The following is a 21,763-nucleotide window of genomic DNA, read 5'->3' on the forward strand; positions in this document are numbered from 1 at the left end:
GGTGTCCACATAGGTGGTGGACTGGCCAAAGGGGTATTTGCGGGCTAGGACGCGAGCGCGATGTTCACAGCGTTCAATATTGTCCTCCGGGTGCATATTGCGGCGAATCGGCCGCACAAGCAGGAGGTTGTGCAAGTCCGTAGGAATGTATACTCTGGGGTCAGTAACAGTCGGTGTATGAAGCCCGAGCGGCTCTAGGATCCTGCGATCAAAAGACCAAACTGCGTGCTGGTAAAATTCAAAGCTCAACTAGTCAAAGTTCAAATTCAGAAGGCAACCAAGGAAACCCACTCTAGAAAGCTTTGTGGTAAACCATCACCGTCGTTAGACAGAGTAGTGCATGATTTTTCAACCGTAGACGGCAGCTTGTAAACCGACCGCAGCCTTCAGTTGCGAAATGGAGCACAGGTTTTCGGCCCCCTCCTGTCTCTCTTCCTTAAGCAACGCAGGATTTGGTTTTAAAGAGAAGCTTCTTACCTCTACCCCGCTAGGGTTTTCTTGCGAGCGTTTACGTGAACACAAAACTCCGCTAACTAATGAAAGAAGTTTCTGGTACCGTCAGGAATAGATCCTGCAACGAACAGGGAAACGGAGCGTGAGCCCATTGTCATACCACCTCGCGTTAGAGGACGTCATGCTTCAAAGACAACGGACCCCCCAACGGTTTCATCTCCGTGGGCAAAAACGCCAAGGCACCAACAATACACTTATACACTGCCTGCTTCGCCCCTCCCCAGGTTTCACGTTAGTGGAGATGGCCCAGGATTATTTCACGTTCCACGGGACTTATCGCTAGGCCCTGAGACACATGGTAGTACGTAGTATGGCAGGCATGGTAATTCTGGGAGATCTGCAACTGCATGTTTTGGGATGAACTGAGCAACACGTGGGGCTGAGCGACACAGCGCACAGGGAAGTACAATGAACGCCAACTCGGCATGACTAGTTTCTGGCTCTAAGTTAGCGCGGGAAAAGTTTCCGAGAGAGGACACTTTGAACTGCAAACGCTACTAGAGAAACCTGCCTCTTCATCTGTTTTCTGTAGCAGTGCCCTATTCAGAGTTGCATTCCCTGCTTTGAGCACACAAAAGCGAAGCTGTCAAAGACTGAGGCGGCAATTCAACTTTAGTTTTGCTCCTTGTTCCAGCCGGAAAACGTCAGGCCCAGTGTGGCTGGTGGTCACAAATGGCCGGTGTTTTCGGGCATCGTGGCCGACAGGCGAAGACGAAAGGCAAAGCGCAAAATGGGGTAGGGTGGTTTAAATGTGCCAACAGCTGCCTAATCAGGAACGCTTAATATGATTAAAACATTATAGATAAGTGATACGAGTTGGGATGGAACATAGGGAAGCAGTAATGTGCACTCGTGTGCATCCAGTATCGATAAGGAGGAGGGACTGAGTCCGACATACCTATACTCTCGAGGAAAGGAAATGTATACGGACAAAAAAACAAGGCAAGTACACATCTGCAAAATAACAACTCTGGGAGATTTCGGTTGCAGCAGAAAACGGGCTTGGTGGTGTATCAAATCTACGGGGTTTTTGAGAAAACAGCATGGTTGTTATTTTATGAGTACACGTTAACTCAACAACATTATGACCGTCGCCTTGAAGCCATATGTGAGCCCAGTTCAGCCTGGTGATGATTGGGTGCATGTTATGTCTGCGCAGTTGGTGATGAGCTGACACACGCACACACTTACCGTATTTACCCGATTCTAACGCGCCCCCGATTCTAACGCGCACCCGATTTTTCTGGCAAAAAAACCGAAAAAACTTGCACCTCCGATTGTAACACGCACGGGACTTTGTGACCCAGACAAATGAACGCGATAGAAACGGGCGATTTATTTCCCGAAGTAATTTCACTCATCTCACTCCTCGTCGCTCTCCACTGACCACAACATCTCGGCCTCGGTGCCTTCAAGCGCGTTCGCGATGCCACACTTCTCGCACTTCCCACGCCTCGCACGCCCATCCCGAGAGCTTCTCCAGAGGTGCACGCTTCAGCCGACCGCTCGTTTTGAACGCGTTGGAGCTGCTGCTGCCATTGCTGTTATCAAGCGCGCAAGTGAAACAATTTGACGATTTCTGTGAACGCCGATAGAAATTCCTAGGTGCCTAGGCTTGCTGCGTCTGAAAAATCGTTGCTACAGTGGCTGTATCGTTGCTAAAAGCTTTGGCGCCATCTTGAGATGGCGATGGGTGGGACGAAATTTCCGCTGTTTCGGCAGTTTCAGTTTTGTATCCGATTCTAACGCGCATGCGATTTTTCGGCCTATTTTTTCGGAAAAAAGTGCGCGTTAGAATCGGGTAAATACGGTAAAAAGGCGATTCATTTCGGAAAAAAAAAGTGCAAGGGATGTATGCTTTGTTTTGCTTATCCTGTCTTTATTCGGTGAATATATTGTTTCTGTTGCACGTGTTTTATAAGGGAAAGGGAGTTCTGGTAAGTTGCTGCTCAATAAGCAGGTTTTTAGGTGTGGTCAGTGTCATGAAGTTAATAAAGGAGGCAATCCACATGCCTACAGGTGTCCTGGACTGGAAATTGGTGAATCAAGAGAAGCAGCTCCCCATTGCCATACATGCATGCCTACACTGTACCCCACATATGTATACAATTAAACCTGGATGTAACGAAACTCTATGTAAAGAATTTCTGCTTTTAATGAAGTTTTTTTGAAACCCGTGTTTGCGACCCTATGTAATGAAGGCGTCGCGACGGCTAACCTTGGTGTAACGAATTCGTTATGCTGATGAGCCGTTGTTTCTTGCATTTTTTTTTTCAGGAAAGTTGTCTGGAGAAATGCACTAATTTAGCGAACTTCGCGTGCACAGCAAACCACCGTGCATTTCCGGCGTGAGTGCGGTGTCGGTTAAGTGCAAGGACTGCCTGTTGGCATGTAGTCACTTCTGCACTGCCATCTCTGGTGTCGGTTCGTCGGTGATGAGTTTTGCTGCCAGAAAACGAAAAGTTCTGCCTCCTCAAAACAAGCTTGCAATTTTGAATGGCGTCTCCGACGGCGAGAAAGAAGGTCACCGCCCGGTACAGTATCTTATAGCTAGCACCCTCTCAAAAAATTTGGGTGTGGCAAAGAGCATCAAGTTTGCAAAAATGCTTTTCAGCATACGTTTGGTCTTTGAAAGGCGTTCCCGAGCGCTTTGAAACTGCCGCCATGAGGGGCGCGCCTCCCCATTGGCGCAAGTCGTCAGGCTCCTCCCACTGCCGTGCACGTCGCGCGTCATTTTCTGATCGAGGTAGAAGCTGCCGCAGGTGCACAGTCATCGACGCGGGCGTGAAAATAACGCGCGCTATGCCTACGCACATGAATCGCCTGTAAAAACGTGCCATGTGGTTCTCACTTTAAGCTTTAGGCTTAATGTTTGTTAGCCCGCTAATGTTAAGCCTAATGTTCCAAGCAAGGTCCAAGTCATCGCACATCAAGATGTAGGTATATCTGTTGACAACAGAAGACCTGAAAGTAAACCGCTAGGCCTAACATTCAGTGCATACCTGACAGTTGCCACTGTTGTCATTCCCGCTATGGTATAATGGCATCAGTTCCAGGCGTGACTCGTGATCCCGGCTCATAGGCACAGCTGGCGAACGCGCTAAAATCACGAAATGCTAGCGTATACTAATAACAGTTGCGTAAACAAGTAAAAGAAACACAGGGGCCGACAGAAGGGTGCTGTCACTTCATAGGACTATTTCAAGTGACCATGACCAGCCATGGCCACTTACACACCACGGCTCATGCTCTGTAGCTCAATCTGCCAGCCAAACGCAATCAAATTATATGGGTATCGCGGCGTCATAAAGTTAAAAAGGAACGGGGAAAAGCCATATCATTGTATACTCGATCTCTCATTTTTTTATTTACATCACCACATGCATTACAACAATATAAAAATACTTCCACATGGTTTCGAGCTCTTTGTATGGTTATTCTTCCTTTATGTCCCTCGGAAAAAATGTAAACAGCAGTAAAGGTGGGAGGGAGGCTGAAGCTCAACCGTCGCGCAGCTTTGCGATGTGGTCCTTTTGGAAGATGGAAGGAACGACGTGCCTGTGGAAAAAATGGACGTAGAGATTACTGTTAAGCATGTGTTCAGCAACAACTATGTTTTCCAAACTTCCCAGCGTAGAAAAGTGAGTGATAACTGGAAAAATATATGAAGCTATGCCCCTCGTAGATCTCCGTGTACAGCCAGCAACACATCATGAAGACTTGTATCTGGAGATACCATGTTGAAGGCTATATTTAAAGGGGCCATGTAGACAAAACACAAGTTTGGTTCATTCAAGAGATTGCCTCGTTAGAATCATACTGACACCACTCCTAATGTAAACTTCGCTCATAAGCCACATAATTAGGAAAAAAAGGGAATGGCCCCCACTAGCTTATTTCCCACAACAGAACCTATGATGTCATATGTGACAGCTCTGCAATTGGCTGATGCCGGCAAAAGCAAGCACAAATTAGCAGGGCTCATAAGCTTGCCGAATGAGCTATTTGCGCTTACATATAGGGCACATTCTTTTTATAGTAGTAAGAATGGTGGGGTAAACAGTGGAAGTAAACATAGAAGTACCGATGCGTACTGATGTTGGTACTGCGCGCACACAGCACTGCGGCACTTTGGAGTTGTCTCAGGCGACACTGGTCAATGGGGGTGGGCGAAGGTGTCTTACGTGACCACATTTGTCGAGCGAACACCATGTTTCACGAAACGAATATGTTCTACCTCAGCAAAAACAAGCCACGCACTAATATGGTCAAAAACAAAGGCAGAAAACGGCCCGCCACGGTATGGTGGCGCCGTCTAGGTTGACTAATGGTTAACAAAGCTCCCCAGCACATAATGCATCATTGCAGACGTCACGAAAACACGTGATTTGGCAGGAGAATCAAAATTTTAACTTAAATTGATTAATTTCTCAGTGAAAACAACGTTGTTTGCTTCCAGACAAGCGCTGGGGGTGCCACAAAACACGAAATCTTTTGAATAGAACAAACTTGTAATTTGTCTGCGTGACCCCTTTGAAGAGACAAATTCATAGTGTTCAATACAAATGCGGCGAGACATGTCTTTGCTTAACCTGGTTATAAATGGGTCATGTCGCTCGTAGATTGGAGTAAAACAACATGCAACCTTTTGTCGGTTCGGTTTAATGTTTCTTAGCCCACGTTTCATTCATTGCTGACTGTACCTTGGCATCTGCTGTATCGTTTCAACAGCACAAAAATATTTTCAGCCAACGTTCTCCTGCAGAGCTGTCAAACGCATAAGATAAACTTTTGTTTTAAATGCCATAGGTCGGCTAGCAGTCAACCTTATTTTAGTATGACGCACTGATTGAAAAGGTGTGCAAGCCGTGGTAACCAGGGGATCTGACAAGCAATGGTTTAGCATTGCAGGTCGGCCCCAAGGTGCCCTTGGAGCCACTTATGGTTAAAACGGTGGAGAAAAGTCAATGGGCACCAAATACGAAAATTGCACCTGCTTTCATAACTCAGACGCAGCATATTTCTAATGACTCTGGTACGCTGAAACCTGGTAAGTTTTGTTTCCTCCTAGCAAACAAACATGCACGAATTCCTTTTGGCGAATTCTTCTCACTACTCGGCAGCCACGATGACGTCATGGGTAGAGCGAGCTTTCGACATTGAGTTTCTTAGTTAGTATACTAGAGAGGAAACTGCACCTGGGAATCCGTGTCGTCGTGGGGGGTTATGGGAAGACCACAGCTTCTGGCTTGAGCTTGGCATGGCAATTGGATACTTAAGTGGTTTTTGAGATTTGCTTTCTTCACTGTGCATTAGCACGTCTATGAGCTACTGTGGTAGCCATGAGCTGTGGCAACTGCATGTTCGGTGAAAGAACAGACACTGCGTGATTGTACCTAACGTATGGTCATGCCAGAGTCGAAGGATGTATGACTGAGCGGGTAATATGCCCCAGCAAAAGATGTAGCTGACGGGAAAAAAAGAAACCAAACGTACTTCAATGAAGACGCGATATGACAAATATGGGCACCTGTAGCCATCCTACTTTGTCTTCGTGCACGACTGTTTAACGCCACATTTTCTTTTTTTTTTTTCAAGTATGAACCAACTGGCTTAGAAACAAGTTTTGTTAAACTGTACCTGAAGGTCGGTGCACTGGTTCACCACGAAGGCGACGTTATCATATGCACGCTCAAAAACATTTCCAAGCTCTTCAAATAACTTAATATTTTAAATAACGGTAAAATTAATAAAATAACAGTCTCTAATAAGTTTCCCACAAAATATTAACATTGTTGTTAACTACCAGCTTGGTCTCCAGAATAGTAGGCAGAACCGTTCCGGCAAAAAAAAACACTTTACTTCCTTTTTCCTTAGCTTTAAAACCAGCCAGTTTTATTTTCCACTAATATAATAACACACCATTCCTTCTGTTTTTGTGGCGCTGTGTTCGAATACACGGCCACTAAAACATTTCAATCCAAGCCAATTAATGATGAAACTAGGGCGAGCGCATGGTATAAAGGCGGCCCATGACGACACAGGCGGCCTTAATATGAGCCGCATAGACTCTAGCGCCAGATTCCTCTCTAGTGTATATAGTAAGAAACTCTATGGCTTTCAGAGCAGATGCTGGCACCGCAAAAAGTGCCCAGTTTCCCATTAACGCCCAAATGCACTAAAATTTTACCTCAAATAAATTTATTTTGAATGTGCAGTCAGTGCCACCAAACTGAATGGGGCATGACTGCTAGCCCCATGAAATGCCTTGTTAATGAGCCAGGAAATTTACAAATACAGTCGAGTCCACCTATAACGATACTGTTTATAACAATATATCGGATATAACGATGAACAGCTATGGCACCGTCAACTTTTGTATTCTTTCAATGGTAAAATAAACCACTTATTACAATGCTCCAGTGCCACGATATCGGATATAACGATTGAATCCGGTTATATTGTGCACCAAAAGTGCAACAGTGACAATGACGCGGTTGCGGAGCCTACTCAGGTAGTGTCTTTGTAGGAGGCCAAATGTGTGACACAGTCCGTCGGGGACTTTGTATCCGCCAAGGACATTTAGCTCAGCTAGGCGAAGCACCTATAGATGCTCTTGGAAAAGATTTGCGCTAGCTTCACACGTGGCAAACAAAGGTGACCGACTGTGGCTTCTTTTCCACAAATTAGTAGTAGCATGACCTTGCTGGCATGCGAATAAAATGTTTTGAGGTCTGTTCCGTCTTTTAAATGCGGAGCATTTCTTAGGCTCGCCTGGTCCTCCGTCATTGATGGCGGCGCCGTCCACACGCTCACTGCGCATGCGCAACTCTCCTCCTTACACCCACAGCTCCGCGATACTACACTATAAAAAAAAGAAATAGTTAGCGGCGCCCGGTTTCGATCCCACGACTCTCTGGTCGCAACGGGAGGTACGCGCGCGCTCTTCCCACTACGCTACAAATCCGGGACAGGAGCAAGTGCTACGAACGCGCCTTATGACCTTGACTCATTCAAACTACGTCAAGAAGCTACTGATACAACGAAGGCACGCGAAGCTGAACGTCAACGGAAACGACGAACTGAAAACTTTAGAGGGGGATGCTGAATTTCCCATGGGAAAGCTGTGGCGGGAAGCGCCACGTGCCTTGCAGCTCAACCAGCCCCGTCCGCAGCGCCTCTGATGCTGATTGTGGCAGGATGCCCCTAGGGATTGGCCAACCAAAGAATCCATCACGAGATAGGTTCGCGTTCAACCACCGTCGTCATCTTCCCGTAGGGGAACCGCCGAAGAAGAAGAAGAACGAGAAGACAAAGCTGCGAAGAGGAGGGCGTGTACATTGCTCTCAGCCGGTGCACCAATGTCAACAACCTTTACCTCACCAAAGCTGACGGAGACTACCGATTCTACCACAGAGACCACATCGACAAGAACATGATGGACGAGTTTCGGCGCCTCGAGAACCACCGCCTACTCACCGTAACACAACAGCACTTGCGTGCCTTTGCCACCGGTGTGGACCCGGACGCGGAATTCCCTCTGGCGCTAGTAAAAACCAGATCACTCAACATAACGGCAACACAATGGAACCACACGGAACCGCCACGATGCTTCGCATCCTCATCAGGGTTCCCCACGGGAAGATGGTGTAATTTTTTATTTCGCAACCCACTTATAACAATTATCGGTTATAACGATGGGATTTCCTTGGCACTTAGATGTTGTTTTAAGTGGGCTAGACTGTAGCTCCGCAGCAGACGATGCTGCACCTGCTGGTGCATCACCTAAACAGCCGTGAAGTTGAAGTGACATTCCAGTCAACTGGGTGCTTGGTGTGCTGGCCAGCCAAGAGAACTGGTCGAGCTGCACTGGGCATGTTTCTCCTAGTGCAGCCTTGCACACAAAGCGGTTGCTCACAGGTTTGCTCTGCTGGCCATCCGCTCGTTTGCTGGCTGCAATGTCTTTAACGTAACCATAGTGGCCCCACTCTTCTCAGTTTTGATTTCAGAATGGACCTCTCCCCCGAGGTACGTCACGCGGCGGCCGTGACGTCACGGCGAGCGCATGTGCTGGGTGTGGCCAGGAGGGTGGTTGGCAAAACATTCGGACCGTCGTGCGGCACGTATACAGTGAGGCTGCATTAGACATGCGCAAAAGTGGAATTAGTGTTTATGTGTTGGCTTATTTGATGCCAGTTGGCCGCTGTGCTCTCTGCTACGCCAATCGTGCGGGCAAAATCAGCAGCATCAGACTCTTCTGCGTCCCCAGAGAGGTAAATTCGGCGGGTATGGTGGATGTGTGCAATGCGCCGAAGAGACTGGCAGCCAAAGCAGCGACATGGTCTGCTCTTACTCATAGCAACAGTTCCCATTCTCGAATTCTGCTCTTCTTCACAGCGCAGTCATACTGTCTATATTGGCAGTCCATGCTGATTGGTGCCATGAAACGATGCTGTTTGCTGTTTATCAACCATCTGCTATCATGCAGCACCAGCAGAAATTTGGTCCAGTGAAATAGTGCCGGGGGCAAAGAGTGGGCACAGGGAAATTTTCTTGCTGCGAAATGTTGCCATGTTATGACGAGGTAGCATACTGTATTAAAAAGACAATGCATGCCTAACCTGCTTAGGTGATGCGAAATCAATGTTTCGACGAGCGATCCACGATAGCCGCCTGCCGCCAAATTGACCACGACAAATTTGAACGTATGGGGGGATCTGTTCAAGACGAGTGCAATTTATTGCTTGCAGGTGCAATAAATTTTTACCTTGATCAATTATATTGTGCCTTGAGGATTCGGCAAAACAAAGATGCTTGCCATGCTCGCATGTAGCATCGTGCCTTCGCCGCGAGATGGGCCGCTCACGCGTCTCAAAAAAACTCGAAAAATCAGTTTACCCTAAGAGAACGGACTCAGTGAATGCATTCTTTTGTTGCAGCCTCCCGATGCTGGCGTATGCAGAGGGCGTACAAGGCCACTAACTTTAACTATCATGAATTAATGACTACAGATAATTATTTCAGTGCCACTGTCGCAAGCTATATGAAATAACCATATTATGTGGCTGCTATGTGTACTCTCGCAATGATGAAGAAGAACCATTTCGCAATTTCACTGGGAAAAAATTTAACAAAACAGTCGGTCACTTGTGTAGAGCATGACATCATTGTGATATTTTTACTGGAATAATTTTTTACTTTTCACTGGTGCTTATTTTCAATGCTGCTTATTTTACTTCTATGCTTTGCCTATCCTTTTTGTCTGCGGCTAGCGTTCTGTCCAGACGGAACGATATACACAAGTGCTAAAGTTCTGTCCAGACGGAACAGACCGCTGTGGGTTATTCTTCCGTCCAGACGGAATACAACTGAGAGCTTAGCGTTCCGTCCAGACGAAGCCGGCATGAAATTTGTACAGTTCCATCCAGACGAAAGCAAAACCGGCTGATTGGACGCCATGCTGAGTCTTCAGATTTGGTGTAGAGGTTGCGCTTCCGGTAATGGTACTAATGTACCGGGTGCGATTCTCCCCGGATGTACTTTTTTTTTTGCGTGGCTGTGCCTGCGTTTTGTATCAGCTAACTTCGCGCCCACTTTACAATTGACGCAGTGAGAGCAGTTGGTCTTGATTTTGCACTCAACCAGCTGCTCCGCTACCGCTCACTAGAGCCAAGGCTGACGTGACCCGCCGCGGTGGCTTAGTGGCTAAGGTGTTGCGCTGCTGAGCACGAGGGCGCGGGTTTGATTCCCGACCGCTGCGGCCGCTTTTCTGATGGAGGCGAAAAGCAAAGACGCCCGTGTGTACGAGATTTCGGCTCACGTTAAAGATCCCCAGGTGGTCAAAATTAATCCGGAGCCCTCCACTACGGCGTGCCTCATCGCCTGTGTTACGTCGGCGCGTTAAACCCTACAATCAATCAATCAATCAAGGCTGACGTGTCCATCGCCAGAGTTCCAATCATCTGTAGTCTGTAATGGTGATTATTAATTAACGGTTATTCTGGCTAGTCAATGAGTGGAAGCGGTTCATTCAGCTGGGTAAATAACAAAAAAGACTACTCTCGCTGCTTGTTGTGAAGTGGCCGTGGTCGAGGTAGCGGCTTGGAGTTCCATCTGATGGAGTTAGAGTTAGTCCAATCGCCTTTCTTGAGTTTTGTTGATTTTTACCCAACCGGTCTTGAGTTTTGTTGATTTTTACCCAACCGGTCAAACTGCTTCCGCTCATTGACTAGCCATAGTCACATTTGATTAATAACCACTCTCAATGATTACAGATGATCGGCCGTCAAACGAACCGCCAAGCTTGACCACGCCCGCTTCACAACAGGCAGTGAGAGCAGTCTTTCTTGTTATTTACCCAGATGAAGGAACCGCTTCCACTCCTTTACTATCCAGAATAACCGTTAATTAGTAATCACCATTACAAACTACAGATGATCGGAATTGTGGCGATGGACATGTCGGCCTTGGCTCTAGTGAGCGGTAGCGGAGCGGCCAGTTGAGTACAAAATCAAGATCGACTGCTCTCACCGCGTCAATTGTAAAGTGGGCGCAAAGTTAGCTGATACAAAACGCAGGCACAGCCACGCAAAAAAAATAATAATAAAGCACGTCCGGGGGGAATCGAACCCGGTGCAATAGTGCCATTACCAGAGGCGCAACCTCTACATCAAATCTGAAGACTGAGTGAGCACGGCGTCTAATTAGCCGGTTTTGCTTTTGTCTGGACGGAACTGTACAAATTTCATGCCGGCTCCGTCTGGACGGAATGCTAAGCTCTCAGTTGTATTCCGTCTGGGTGGAAGGATAACCTGCAGCGCTCCGTTCCGTCTGGACGGAACTTTAGCACTTGTATATCGTTCCGTCTGGACGGGACGCTAGCCACAGCTTTCCTTTTTCTCCCCGACCTGAAATCGTGCGTACGCCACTGTCCCCAGGCGACGCAAAGAGACCAAGAACAGGGAGCGTACACGCTGTCTGAGGCACCGCACTCAGCTTAAGCGGACCTCGAAAACAACAATGAACGAGCTTGCCTTGGTATGTATCCGAATGCAAAGCAAAAAACATTCTTGGAACGCGTCGCAACAGTACCAACCTATAGAATGACTCGTTGAGGCTGTTCTGTTGCGCACTGTTTATCCAAAAGCGTCACTCGTTAGTTGAACATACGGTACACGGAAGTGTTGCTAAAGTTGTAGGTGCAGACGGCCGCAGCTCGGATAGCTAGACCCCTCCCCCACCTGTAATGTAGGCAGCCAGCGACGGTCCGAACCAGCGGCACATCGTTCCTTTCGGGCGCCATGCGGCCAGGCTGGGTCGTTGGTGCAGGTGCGTTCTGCCAATCATCACCCACCGCATTACGCGGCCGCCACCAGGCACCACCCATCGTGCACATGCGCTTCGTGACGTCACGGTGTTTACATACAGGGGGTAGAGGTATACAGCTTTGCTGTAAAAGTCTCGTGTCTTTGAAGCATGAAGCTCTCTAGCACAAAGCGTAAACGAGTGTTCTGGTTTTTTTTAATGCGTGGTACATTCCAGAACGAGGCATAAACGAGTTTCCTGGTGTTTTAGTACCGTGACTACATGAGACGACGATTACGATGAAGACAGGAGACGTCAACAGCCCCAGCCCCTAATACACCAAGTTGTTCACGGATAATAGAGAGTTATAGCAGATCGGAAAAACGGTTCCGGTACGGTAACGTCTACCGTCTGGACGCCACCGCGCATGCGCAGAACCCTACCGTATACCGGGGCGCCTTGGCCGCGCGGTACCGAGACATACCGTGTCCGTCGTTCGAAAGCGGGCGGCCGCTTTGGAATAGTTTAGGATAGGTTCGATTGGCTCACGCCTAGTCGAACGGATTGTAAATATGAGATCGTTTAAGAAAAATGAGGTTGCAACAAGTGAAATCCACACGATTCTGACAGCTCAAGCAGCAAGCGAAACACGGTCCCGGCCCAACTGCGGTGGCTTGTGTCGTCGAACGACGCATGTCCGATAGCTTCTTTTAGGTTAAATAAAGGCGATACGGCTACGTAACTAGTATTAACAGTAACATGGGGCCCGTCTACAAATCGGCGAGTGACGAACAGGCGGTATCAGTGCGAGGGACTCTCAAATAACACGAAAAACTATAAACAGCCAGCCGTATGTACTGAGCTTGACCTACTGGCGCCATCTATTGTAATGGCGTAGAGTTAAAATGCCGCTCCATGTTCACGCAATCGCAGTTCGAATGTTTTTTTTTTTTTTTTTTTTTTTTAATACTGTCGTTAGCGCTTTTGAGAACTGAAAACTAATATTTCAGCACAGGAAGCGCCACAGACTCACGAAAAATTGCCAAACGACGTACAACACAAGTCGCTCCCAGTCACGGTAGCATGGCCGGTAGTTACGGTCTGCTATAACTCTAAAAACGAGCCTTCCCGGTACGGTCCCGTAGCGGCTACCGTGTACCGTACCGGAACCGTTTTTCCGATCTGCTATAACTCTCTAATAACAACGCTTTGCGGAACATCTCAATTCTCGATCGCTCCTCACCTCCTGAAGATGGTAGGGAAATACTGTGCCAGGTACAGGTAGATCACAAACGGCTGCGGGCCGAACCAGATCTCTTCGAGTTTGTTCGCCACTGCAAGTACGATGAGCTGCGCTGCGCGGGCGGGTGCCATCTTGTTGCTCTTCTTGTTCGGGCTGGGAGCGAAGCTCTCGGTCTTGCCCAGGGTGTCGGTGAAGCACTTCTGGCGGATGGGGGTGGCCACTGGACCTGGGCAGACCATGGTGATCCCGATGCCCTTGTCGAACACCTCCGACCAAAGGCCCTCGAAGTAGCCCTGCGAAGTCACATTGCCACGAAGGAAATGTAAACATATAAAAATTTGCCTACTTATGCAAGCTTCTGCACTGAGCAGCGACTATCTCCTCGACGCATTTAGCAGGTAACACTCAAGTTTAAGGTCCCGGCCCTCAACATCACATGCACACCCCTAGCCCACACCAAAGTCATGCACGTCCACGCCGGGCAAGAATGAGAAAACAAGAAAACCTGCAGTGTGTGTCGAGAAAAGCACCCACCACTACAAGCTCAGTATGCTATCGATGAATGACCATCATGCCATACTACTCTTTCACCCAGCAGGCTGCAATTACCTTATTTGCACGATCCTAACACACACCCAGTTATAACGCGCAGGGAAGTTTACGTAGGGAAATTTGGAGAAAAAAAAAATTACTGCTAATTCTGCAACTTGGATTTAGAATTGGATTTTGGGAAAAGTTTGTGCCCATGGCACTGCTGCTGGCCCCTATTTTGGCTTTGAGCCCGTACGTAAAGCGCACACAAATTTGAAGGCTAATTTTAGCAAAAAAGGGTGCGCGTCAGAATTGTGCAAATACAGTAGTCGTCAACGCCGCTCTCCTGAAACACATATGGTGGCAGTCTTTAGATGACCTCGCATACCTGCCAGGTTCACCGAGATGGCATTAGGGAGATCTGTTCCGGAGGGGGAGAGGCGGAGGAGGAGGGATACAAAAATTAGTAGCAACAGAATGGAATGATTTACATTTACATGCATTTCTAATTTTGTTACAACACAGTAGGAGCTGAACTGTTTCGTCCAAACTACTAACGCGCTACACGACTGGTCAGCTGCTAAATCTTCGATGTGGCTGACGCCTCCTTTTTCAAGAACCCCTGGGAATACTGCCGACCATAACAATGTTCGTCCCTGCTACACTTCGCCAAAAGAACGCGACTGAGCTCGGATTGTGTAAGAACTTGATGCTCGGAACGGGGGCAATTTTGTTTTACCATGCTGAAAGTCCTCTCGCATTCAGCATTTCTGTGGTACTGACCAGTTCAACTTGCGCGCATTGCAAACTATGCTTTACAAGTTATTACGATGTCCAGTAGTGTAGGATGCGATTGGGTTGTCAGGTAGCTCCAGTACAATGTGGCTAGACTGGGAGAAAGGTTTAGCCAAACACGGGTTTGTATTCAGTAGTTTCTTGTTTCGACCGTACAATCGTACAAAACCATCAAAATACGGGAGTCTCCCGGATAATTCGGGAAACCTGGTAGGTATGACCTCGAGACCACGTCACTGAACCTTGCAACTAGAAGATGCACATACACCGTGTGGTTGGTGACAATTATGGAAAACAGTTGCTCATAGACGGGAGCACATGCCATCATAGTACGTGCTCACAATGAACGCACGTGTTCACTGCCATATAAAAATTAAAGCATGAAGTATCTTGTGAAATGATTATTTTGTGAAGCGACGTGGCAGGACATGAGAAAACATCCTAGTTGACCAGTTGCAGAAAAAAATAGTAGAATGCGTGAAAAGCAAGGACCTTGCTCACACACTTGTGAGAAAGTGAACAAGCTTAAAGCAAGCCAGCAAGCAAAAACGAGTGATTGAGTCGGCAAGTGTTCATCACTGGTAATAACTGAGTGCTCAAGTCACCAGTAATTGTTAAACGGTTGTGGGAGAAATCAGGTGAGCGTCTTCGTATACACATCGTTATACAACAGGCGAGCTATGCAAGTGCTCTTGAGCCCACGTGGCAACACCGAGATTACCTCAGCAACGTGGCAATGTTGCTGTTCAGGTAAGTCTCTGTTATTCCCACTCCATCTCGTTACCCTGTTCATGCTGCTTTGAGTGATTTTAGTGAAATTGGCATAGGATGCACTATTAAATCACCACAGTCACATATAGCTAAGTGAATTTAACTAACTACGCAGTTATGATTGAATCATTGTTGGTGCAAAAGCATGTCTGAGAACAGCTTACTGGTGGCACACAAATACTGAGAACTAATGTATGATATGTAGCGCACCCATGTGCAATATGCAGTCAGAAAACTTATCACGAAGTAACTTATTGCCTTATGATACGAGCAACAGTTTATATGGTACCAAACTTTTACTGCTGGGAGCACAACTAGGCTGACTAGGCTGTTTGCAAAAAAAATGATCTGCATCAACTCGTCTGTCCCATGTGAGGAGCAACACCATGAGCCCCCTCGTCCTGATGAAATGTTACTACCCCTAATGACAACCGAGACCAGCAGCTGCTCTACACACCCCTGCGAACATTACAAAGTACGGAACAAAACTCCCCTCCCTGTCTGTCCATTGTGGGAATGCAGTGTTATCGTGATGTTGGTGCTCATGCCACCACTCGAGTTAGTGAGCAGTGATATTTCATGCCACTGTATCCTTGAAGTTGTATGTTGAGTCCACTAATGAAGAGAGGGATTTCATGCTATCACTCCTCTTGGAGAGAGGGATCAGTATACCTCTCGCTTTGTGCTAATACATTTCTCCCCCCCCCCCCATCATTGAGCAGAGTGATCATAACCTGACTGTTTGCATACATTGTAGTGAGGAAGTGCACAAAATGCCACCATCCTTCCTAGACAGCAGCATCATGATACCGATATTTACAATACCCTTCACTTCAGGGAGGGTCGGTGTGGGACAATATGGACCCACCGCAGTTGCTCAATGGTTAAAAGGTGTTGCGCTGCTGAGCACGATGACGCGAGGTTGATTCCCGTCTGCGGCAGCCGCTTTTCTGAAGGATGCGAAAACCAAAATGCCCGCGTGTACGAGATTTCGGCGCACCTCAAAGATCCCCAGGTGGTCAAAATTAATCCGGAGCCGTCCACTACGGCGTGCCTTATTGCCTGCATTGGGTCGGCGCGTTAAGCCCTACAATCAATCAATTAATCAATCAATCAACGGGACAATACTGTCCATCACACATCCTTCCTTTCCTCTCGGGACCCCGAAAAAAGCTTTTAGCTTCACGTAACCATACTGCCGAGGACGCAACTTCCCTGCCAAAAGTGATAAAACTGGCGTGTGCCTCGGTCCACGCAAAAATGTGTTCGTATGCTCCCATGCTACAGTGTCCACAACCACAATCATCATCATCAGAACTTGATCTCCACTAACGTCAGAACCAGAATCGTCAAGAGATTCACCTTTGCTACTCCTAATAAAAAACAGTGGAGGGACATCCCACCCCATAAGTACGTGAGGATCGGAATCACAATCCATTTGTCATGATAGACAGAGGACAATGAGCAGGCAGCAGAGTGGAATGACAATCTGTTGACCCTCTTGACCTTCTGTTCATGGAAGAACGGTGATGTGTCATCCAGTGGACAGGAAGACATGTGATGAAGGGAGAAAAAGCAGAAAAAAAAGCAAAACAAGAGATCAATTCAGAACTAAAAACGAAATCTTGAATATGCCATGGGTAACATACCTTCATAACATTCCGTCTCTTCTATTCATTTTTGTTTTTCCTCAACTGCATGAGCCCCGGATACATGGACTCAACGAGAAAGGGTCGAGTCAACTGGCGGGTTCAGCTACCTCGACCCCTCCAACGTGTATATGAATCCCGACCAAAAAATTGAGATAAAAGTAGCGGCGGGGTTCCCCCTCTTTTGCTAAATGGTAGCCTTAATATTTGTGTGCACGTTATAATCGGGCTCAAAACCGAAATAGGCTTTAAAGATAATTTTGGTTAGTCTAAAGCTAAAGCCTAGAGCAGCCAGCAGCATTGCCATGTGGAACGGAGATGAAGTCTTCCCCAAAATCCAACTCAATCCAATAAAAACTATCCGTCAACAACACGCGAGTGAATTTTGGCGCACTAATTCCTCAATGGCATGCCGCATACCTTGGTCAGCTGTTGCACATTTTTTTGTGCTGCTGCAATTAGCCCCTAACGCCTAGAATTATGAAGATAAAGGCACTTAAAATCGCAAACAGCTTCAATGTTCCCCGCTATAACTTTATTTCCAGCAGGAGCTGGATGAGCAATCCTATGAAGCACACTCATTTGTGGCTTCCACAGATCATTACGCCAAACAAAATCTCCTTCTACCAGGTACGTGGTGCCATGTCTTTTTCATCTGCGCTGTACCGTCAGTGTCAGATTTTTTTTTTTCGAATTTTCCTGTGCGAACGTATACCCACGTGTTACGATTGGGGGCGCATTAAAACCACGCAAATACGGCATTCTGCTCCCCACGGAACGCCGACTCAGACCGACGAACGAGCCAACCCACCCCCTGCCTCCGGTTCGACTGGACTCGCTGCGACGGCTCTCCGACCCAACCCGTCCTCTTATACATGGGGGTGTCGAGTTCAAAAAACCTGTTTATTTAGACTCGACGCTCCCTCGTCGGGTCAGTGTAAACGGGGCTATAGTGAATTTCCCGATGATTCTGAAAGCAAATGTTAGAGCTATGTCATCGTCGTACATCACCCGCAACAGAAGCAGTTATATACAATTGGTATTCGATTAAAAACTGAAACAGTAGCCTCATCCATTCTGCCAGCCTCTGGAAACAAATATTCACGGAGGAGGAAGGGGGCCGCAGCCACCTCAGCCCCCTTATTCCGTATAACCGGGTTTCGTGAAAACCAATTACAAAGTGAGATTTCATCCGCGAGCCGAAAAAAATTCTATTTTCAGTGCTACTGGTGTGTGATTGACTAAACTGTCCCTCAAGAAGGCCATCAATGTGTCAATTTGCCGACACATCCACCCCTGTTCCTCGAAGTCATCCCATTTCAATTTAATCAAGCGGAGCATAGCATCACTGTGTTTTAGCAACGCCCTTTGGAAAAGCTGTCACCATTCAATGGAACAAAGTTTTGGCGAACAAGTTCAGCGTTTAAAAGAGGCTGCTTTCCCTGACATTGTTTTGAAGTCGGTAGCCGAAACAAAGTTAAACTAAATTAAAAAAGAATCGGGCAGGAGGGTACAGGCCATAAGAAAATGGAAGTAATCCCGTACATTCACAAAATCTCGCACAATATTAACAAAGTGGCCACCAAACATGGGGAGTGTTTTCGGCCCCGTGTAAGCTGTCAAGCCTTTGTCCCAAAATTTAAAAGCGCAAACCAAAGTACACGTGCACAACCCGCCAATCCACAAAATTCACGAAGTGCACAACAAATGTTATCTACCGCATACCGCTGAAGTGCGATAAAGTGTATATTGGGCAGACGGGACGTTGTTTGAAAGTTTGTTTAAAAAGAACACGAAACTTTGGCCACTTCAGGCGGAGGGGCAAACTTGCCTGCCCATTGCCGAGGTTGTGGACGCACCCCCCTTTATGACAAAACACAAATAATTGGTAGGGGAACCACAAAGTGCAAGCTGAAGCTTATCGAAGCTTATCAAATGCGAAAGTACGGTTTGGATAAGTGTATGAGTGTTCCCTCACCAACGGTATCAGGCAAGGAGGCTGAATATTTGAAAAAGAGCCGAATTTAAATTGCGTCATCAGCTGACCTTCTTTAGTTTTTATGGCGCATGCCATGACCTTGTTTTTTCCTTCGAAATTGTATTCATTAAACTGTTGCTAGTCCCAGCGTGTGTGTTGGCCTACTCACCGTCCTTCAAAATGGCTTTATCTGTTAGAATGGCCTCCTGCCAGATAGAAACACACCGGCTGCGTGGAGTTTTGTTCGAAAATGCTTCCCCCTTGTTTCTTATCCACACCACGAAAAGTGCGAAAGCAGCTCCCAGTATCTCCCTCACTTCGCCAGGAGCTTTGATAAACGACAACTGCAATATTCAACACGAGCACACCTGATAAAGCCTTTCATGGAGAGGTAGATAACACTGGCGACGACCAGGCTGATCTGGAAGCCATGAGCTCTTGACATATTGCCAGCCAGTACTGAACTCTTTATATGAGAAGAAACATCCGAGTGGTGCTCCTCTGTATGGGATTGTATTGGCTTGATCCATACAGAACTCACTTGAGCTCACTAGATGCTTTTATTCTTTTTTTTTTGACACCACAAGTAATTCTGTCCAGAGTGCTACTCAACCAATAGTCAACAATCAAAGCCAGCGTATATAACTGAATTCGACGTGTGCCATGTCCTGTAATGGTGACTGCCGTTCAGCCAGTTAAAGGTGCCATGAAGACAAAATGCTACTTTGTTCAGTGTTTAAGAAGTAGCCTGTGGTAGCTCATTCAGCTCCATTACAGACATGAGAAATGTTTCTTTAACTGAAAAAATGCAAGGGATATCAAAAAACTTTCAAATTTCACATATGGTGATGCAATATGGGCAGGAGTGATGTAATATGAGCCAGTATTAAAAACACTGTTATCAGGGTGTTAATTGCACCTTAGCATTTAGGCGGTACAATGAAACGGCACTACAGGCCCCACTACAATCGCCGAGTGCTGTTTCTTGACGGTGGCTTAAAGGGGCCATGCAGAGAAAACACAAGTTTGCTTCATTCGAAGGATTGCCTCGTTAGAATCATACTGACACCATTTTCAATGCACAGTTTGCTCAAATAAGGTATACAATTAGGAAAAAAGGGAACGGCCATGCAACCCACTAGCTCGTTTCCCGCAACAGAACCTATGATGTCATATGCCCAGCTGTGCGATTGACTGAGGCTGGCAAAAGTGAACACAAATTAGGCACGGCTTATAAGCTTGCCTAACGAGCTCTACTTGTGCTTAAATGTAATGCATATTCACTTTACAGCAGTAAGAATTGGAGGAATTGGAAAAACAATTGGAGGACCATTTGGACGTGTCGAAAACACAATTCGTTCAAATGGAACCATTTGAAAATTCAAATGGTTCCATTTGACCCATCTGTGTTTTCGACACGTCCAAATGGTCCTCCAATTGTTTTTTTCACCTGGGCGTAAACAATAAAAATTACGATTATACGCGTAAACATAGAAGTGCCGATGCGCACTGCTGTTGGTACTGGGCGCACTATGCTTGCTTTAGCTGCAAAGTCGTCCGCCGCTTTGGAGTTGTCTTACACGATACTGGCCGATTGGCGTGAGCGACGTTGTCTTACGTGACCCTGTTTGTCAAGGATACCCCATGTTTCCAGAAACGATTAATTTCTACAGTAACAAAAACAAGCCAGGTACAAATACGGTCAAAAACAAAGCAACAGCAGACAACGGTCCGCGGCTCAGTATGGTAGCACCATCTAGGGGGGACTGACGGTAAGCAAGGCTGCAGAGCCTAATGGTGCACTCGAAGTTCATTTAAATACAAACCCCTGTGACTTCTTGGTAGACGTCATAAAAACACACGATTTGGCGAGAGAATCAAAATTTTAGCCTAAATTGATTAATTTCTCGGTGAATATGGCATCGCTTGCTGCCGGAGAAACGCTGGGGGCACTATAAAACACGAAATCTTTCGAATAAAACAAATGTGTATTTTGTCTGCATGGCATGTCGGCGACTGCCAATGGCATAGACGAGATTCTGAGACATCAGAGAGACTTTGCCAGAAAGTGGCTGAGGAGTCACCACTGCTTCATACGTTTTCTTTAACATTTCAGTTATTTGTTTGAAGTTTGCAATAAAATTCGTAGCATTGCTACCGGGACACGTCTTTTTAACAATTAAACCAATCTAGTATTTTGTCTTTATGGCCCCGTTAACACATATACAAGTGTATCAAGACAATGATTGCGACATAAGCACCTCAGAAGCTCCAAAATAATTCATAGTTGTTTTAGACACAATCCTTAGAAAGTGACTGACAAAACCTTTACTGTTGTTCTTGATGACAGCTTGTGCATCCAGGCAGACATGCTAAGCAGACATTAGAGGTGTGCCATTACTAGAAACTTTGAATACTTCACGAACAGGGTTTGCTATTTGATTCGGTTTGCACCACAGCTTCCGTGTTCAAACTATTCGAACTTTTTAGGTATTTAAAAGTTGCAGCCTAAAGCAAACCTAAGCCCCTTTTGTATGAGAAAGATAGTTAAAGTGTTAATCTTTCTTCCATGCACCCCGAGTCAAAATTGGAGTCCAAAATCCGAACCACTTCCACCCTGTCAGAATGGCGCAATCACATAGATGTTGACCTCAAGATGCGAAGACCCAGGTTCAATTGCGATAGAAACCCACACGTGTAAAGTTGGCTTTCCTGCAGTGCAATTTGGTATTACGATCTACAGCTCAAGTGAGGCATAGACAGCTTTGCTTTAATAACTGGGCAATAAGATTTGGGTTCGCTGCACTGCAGATAGCACAGAATGGCCGTTTTCTGGTTTGCTTTCTTGCACGACATCAAAGTTTTGCAGCAAAGGTTAACACGTGTAAGGCCTGCTCGAAACAGGTGTGTGCTTCCTCTGGTGTATGTTAGCTGAAGTGGAGCACTACTAGCCAAGCATAAGTTTGGTGTTAACATAGT

At 46.6% G+C, this 21,763-nt stretch overlaps 1 protein-coding gene across 1 annotated transcript; it reads right to left on the minus strand.

Moving 5' to 3' along the window:
* Nucleotides 1-3,850: 3,850 nt before the first annotated feature.
* LOC144149055 (dehydrogenase/reductase SDR family member 7-like) lies at nucleotides 3,851-14,352 on the minus strand. Its single transcript, XM_077680600.1, has 3 exons — nucleotides 14,331-14,352; nucleotides 13,061-13,353; nucleotides 3,851-4,071 (listed from the first exon to the last, which is right to left on the minus strand). The coding sequence occupies exons 1-3, from the start codon at nucleotides 14,331-14,333 to the stop codon at nucleotides 4,014-4,016; spliced, it is 354 nt and encodes a 117-aa protein (XP_077536726.1). The 5' UTR covers nucleotides 14,334-14,352; the 3' UTR covers nucleotides 3,851-4,013.
* Between the last annotated feature and the right edge of the window lie 7,411 nt (nucleotides 14,353-21,763).

The sequence above is a fragment of the Haemaphysalis longicornis genome, unplaced genomic scaffold (assembly GCF_048455015.1).
Source record: "Haemaphysalis longicornis isolate Haplotype H1 unplaced genomic scaffold, Haemaphysalis longicornis Haplotype H1 scaffold_8, whole genome shotgun sequence".
NCBI lineage: Eukaryota > Metazoa > Arthropoda > Arachnida > Ixodida > Ixodidae > Haemaphysalis > Haemaphysalis longicornis.

Bases quoted from the DNA above. Each gene is read 5' to 3' on its own strand.
- LOC144149055 (XM_077680600.1), bottom strand. The intron at 4,072-13,060 runs GTGAGGAGCGAT...TTTTTTCCACAG, and splicing joins TTCCCTACCATCTTCAGGAG to GCACGTCGTTCCTTCCATCT.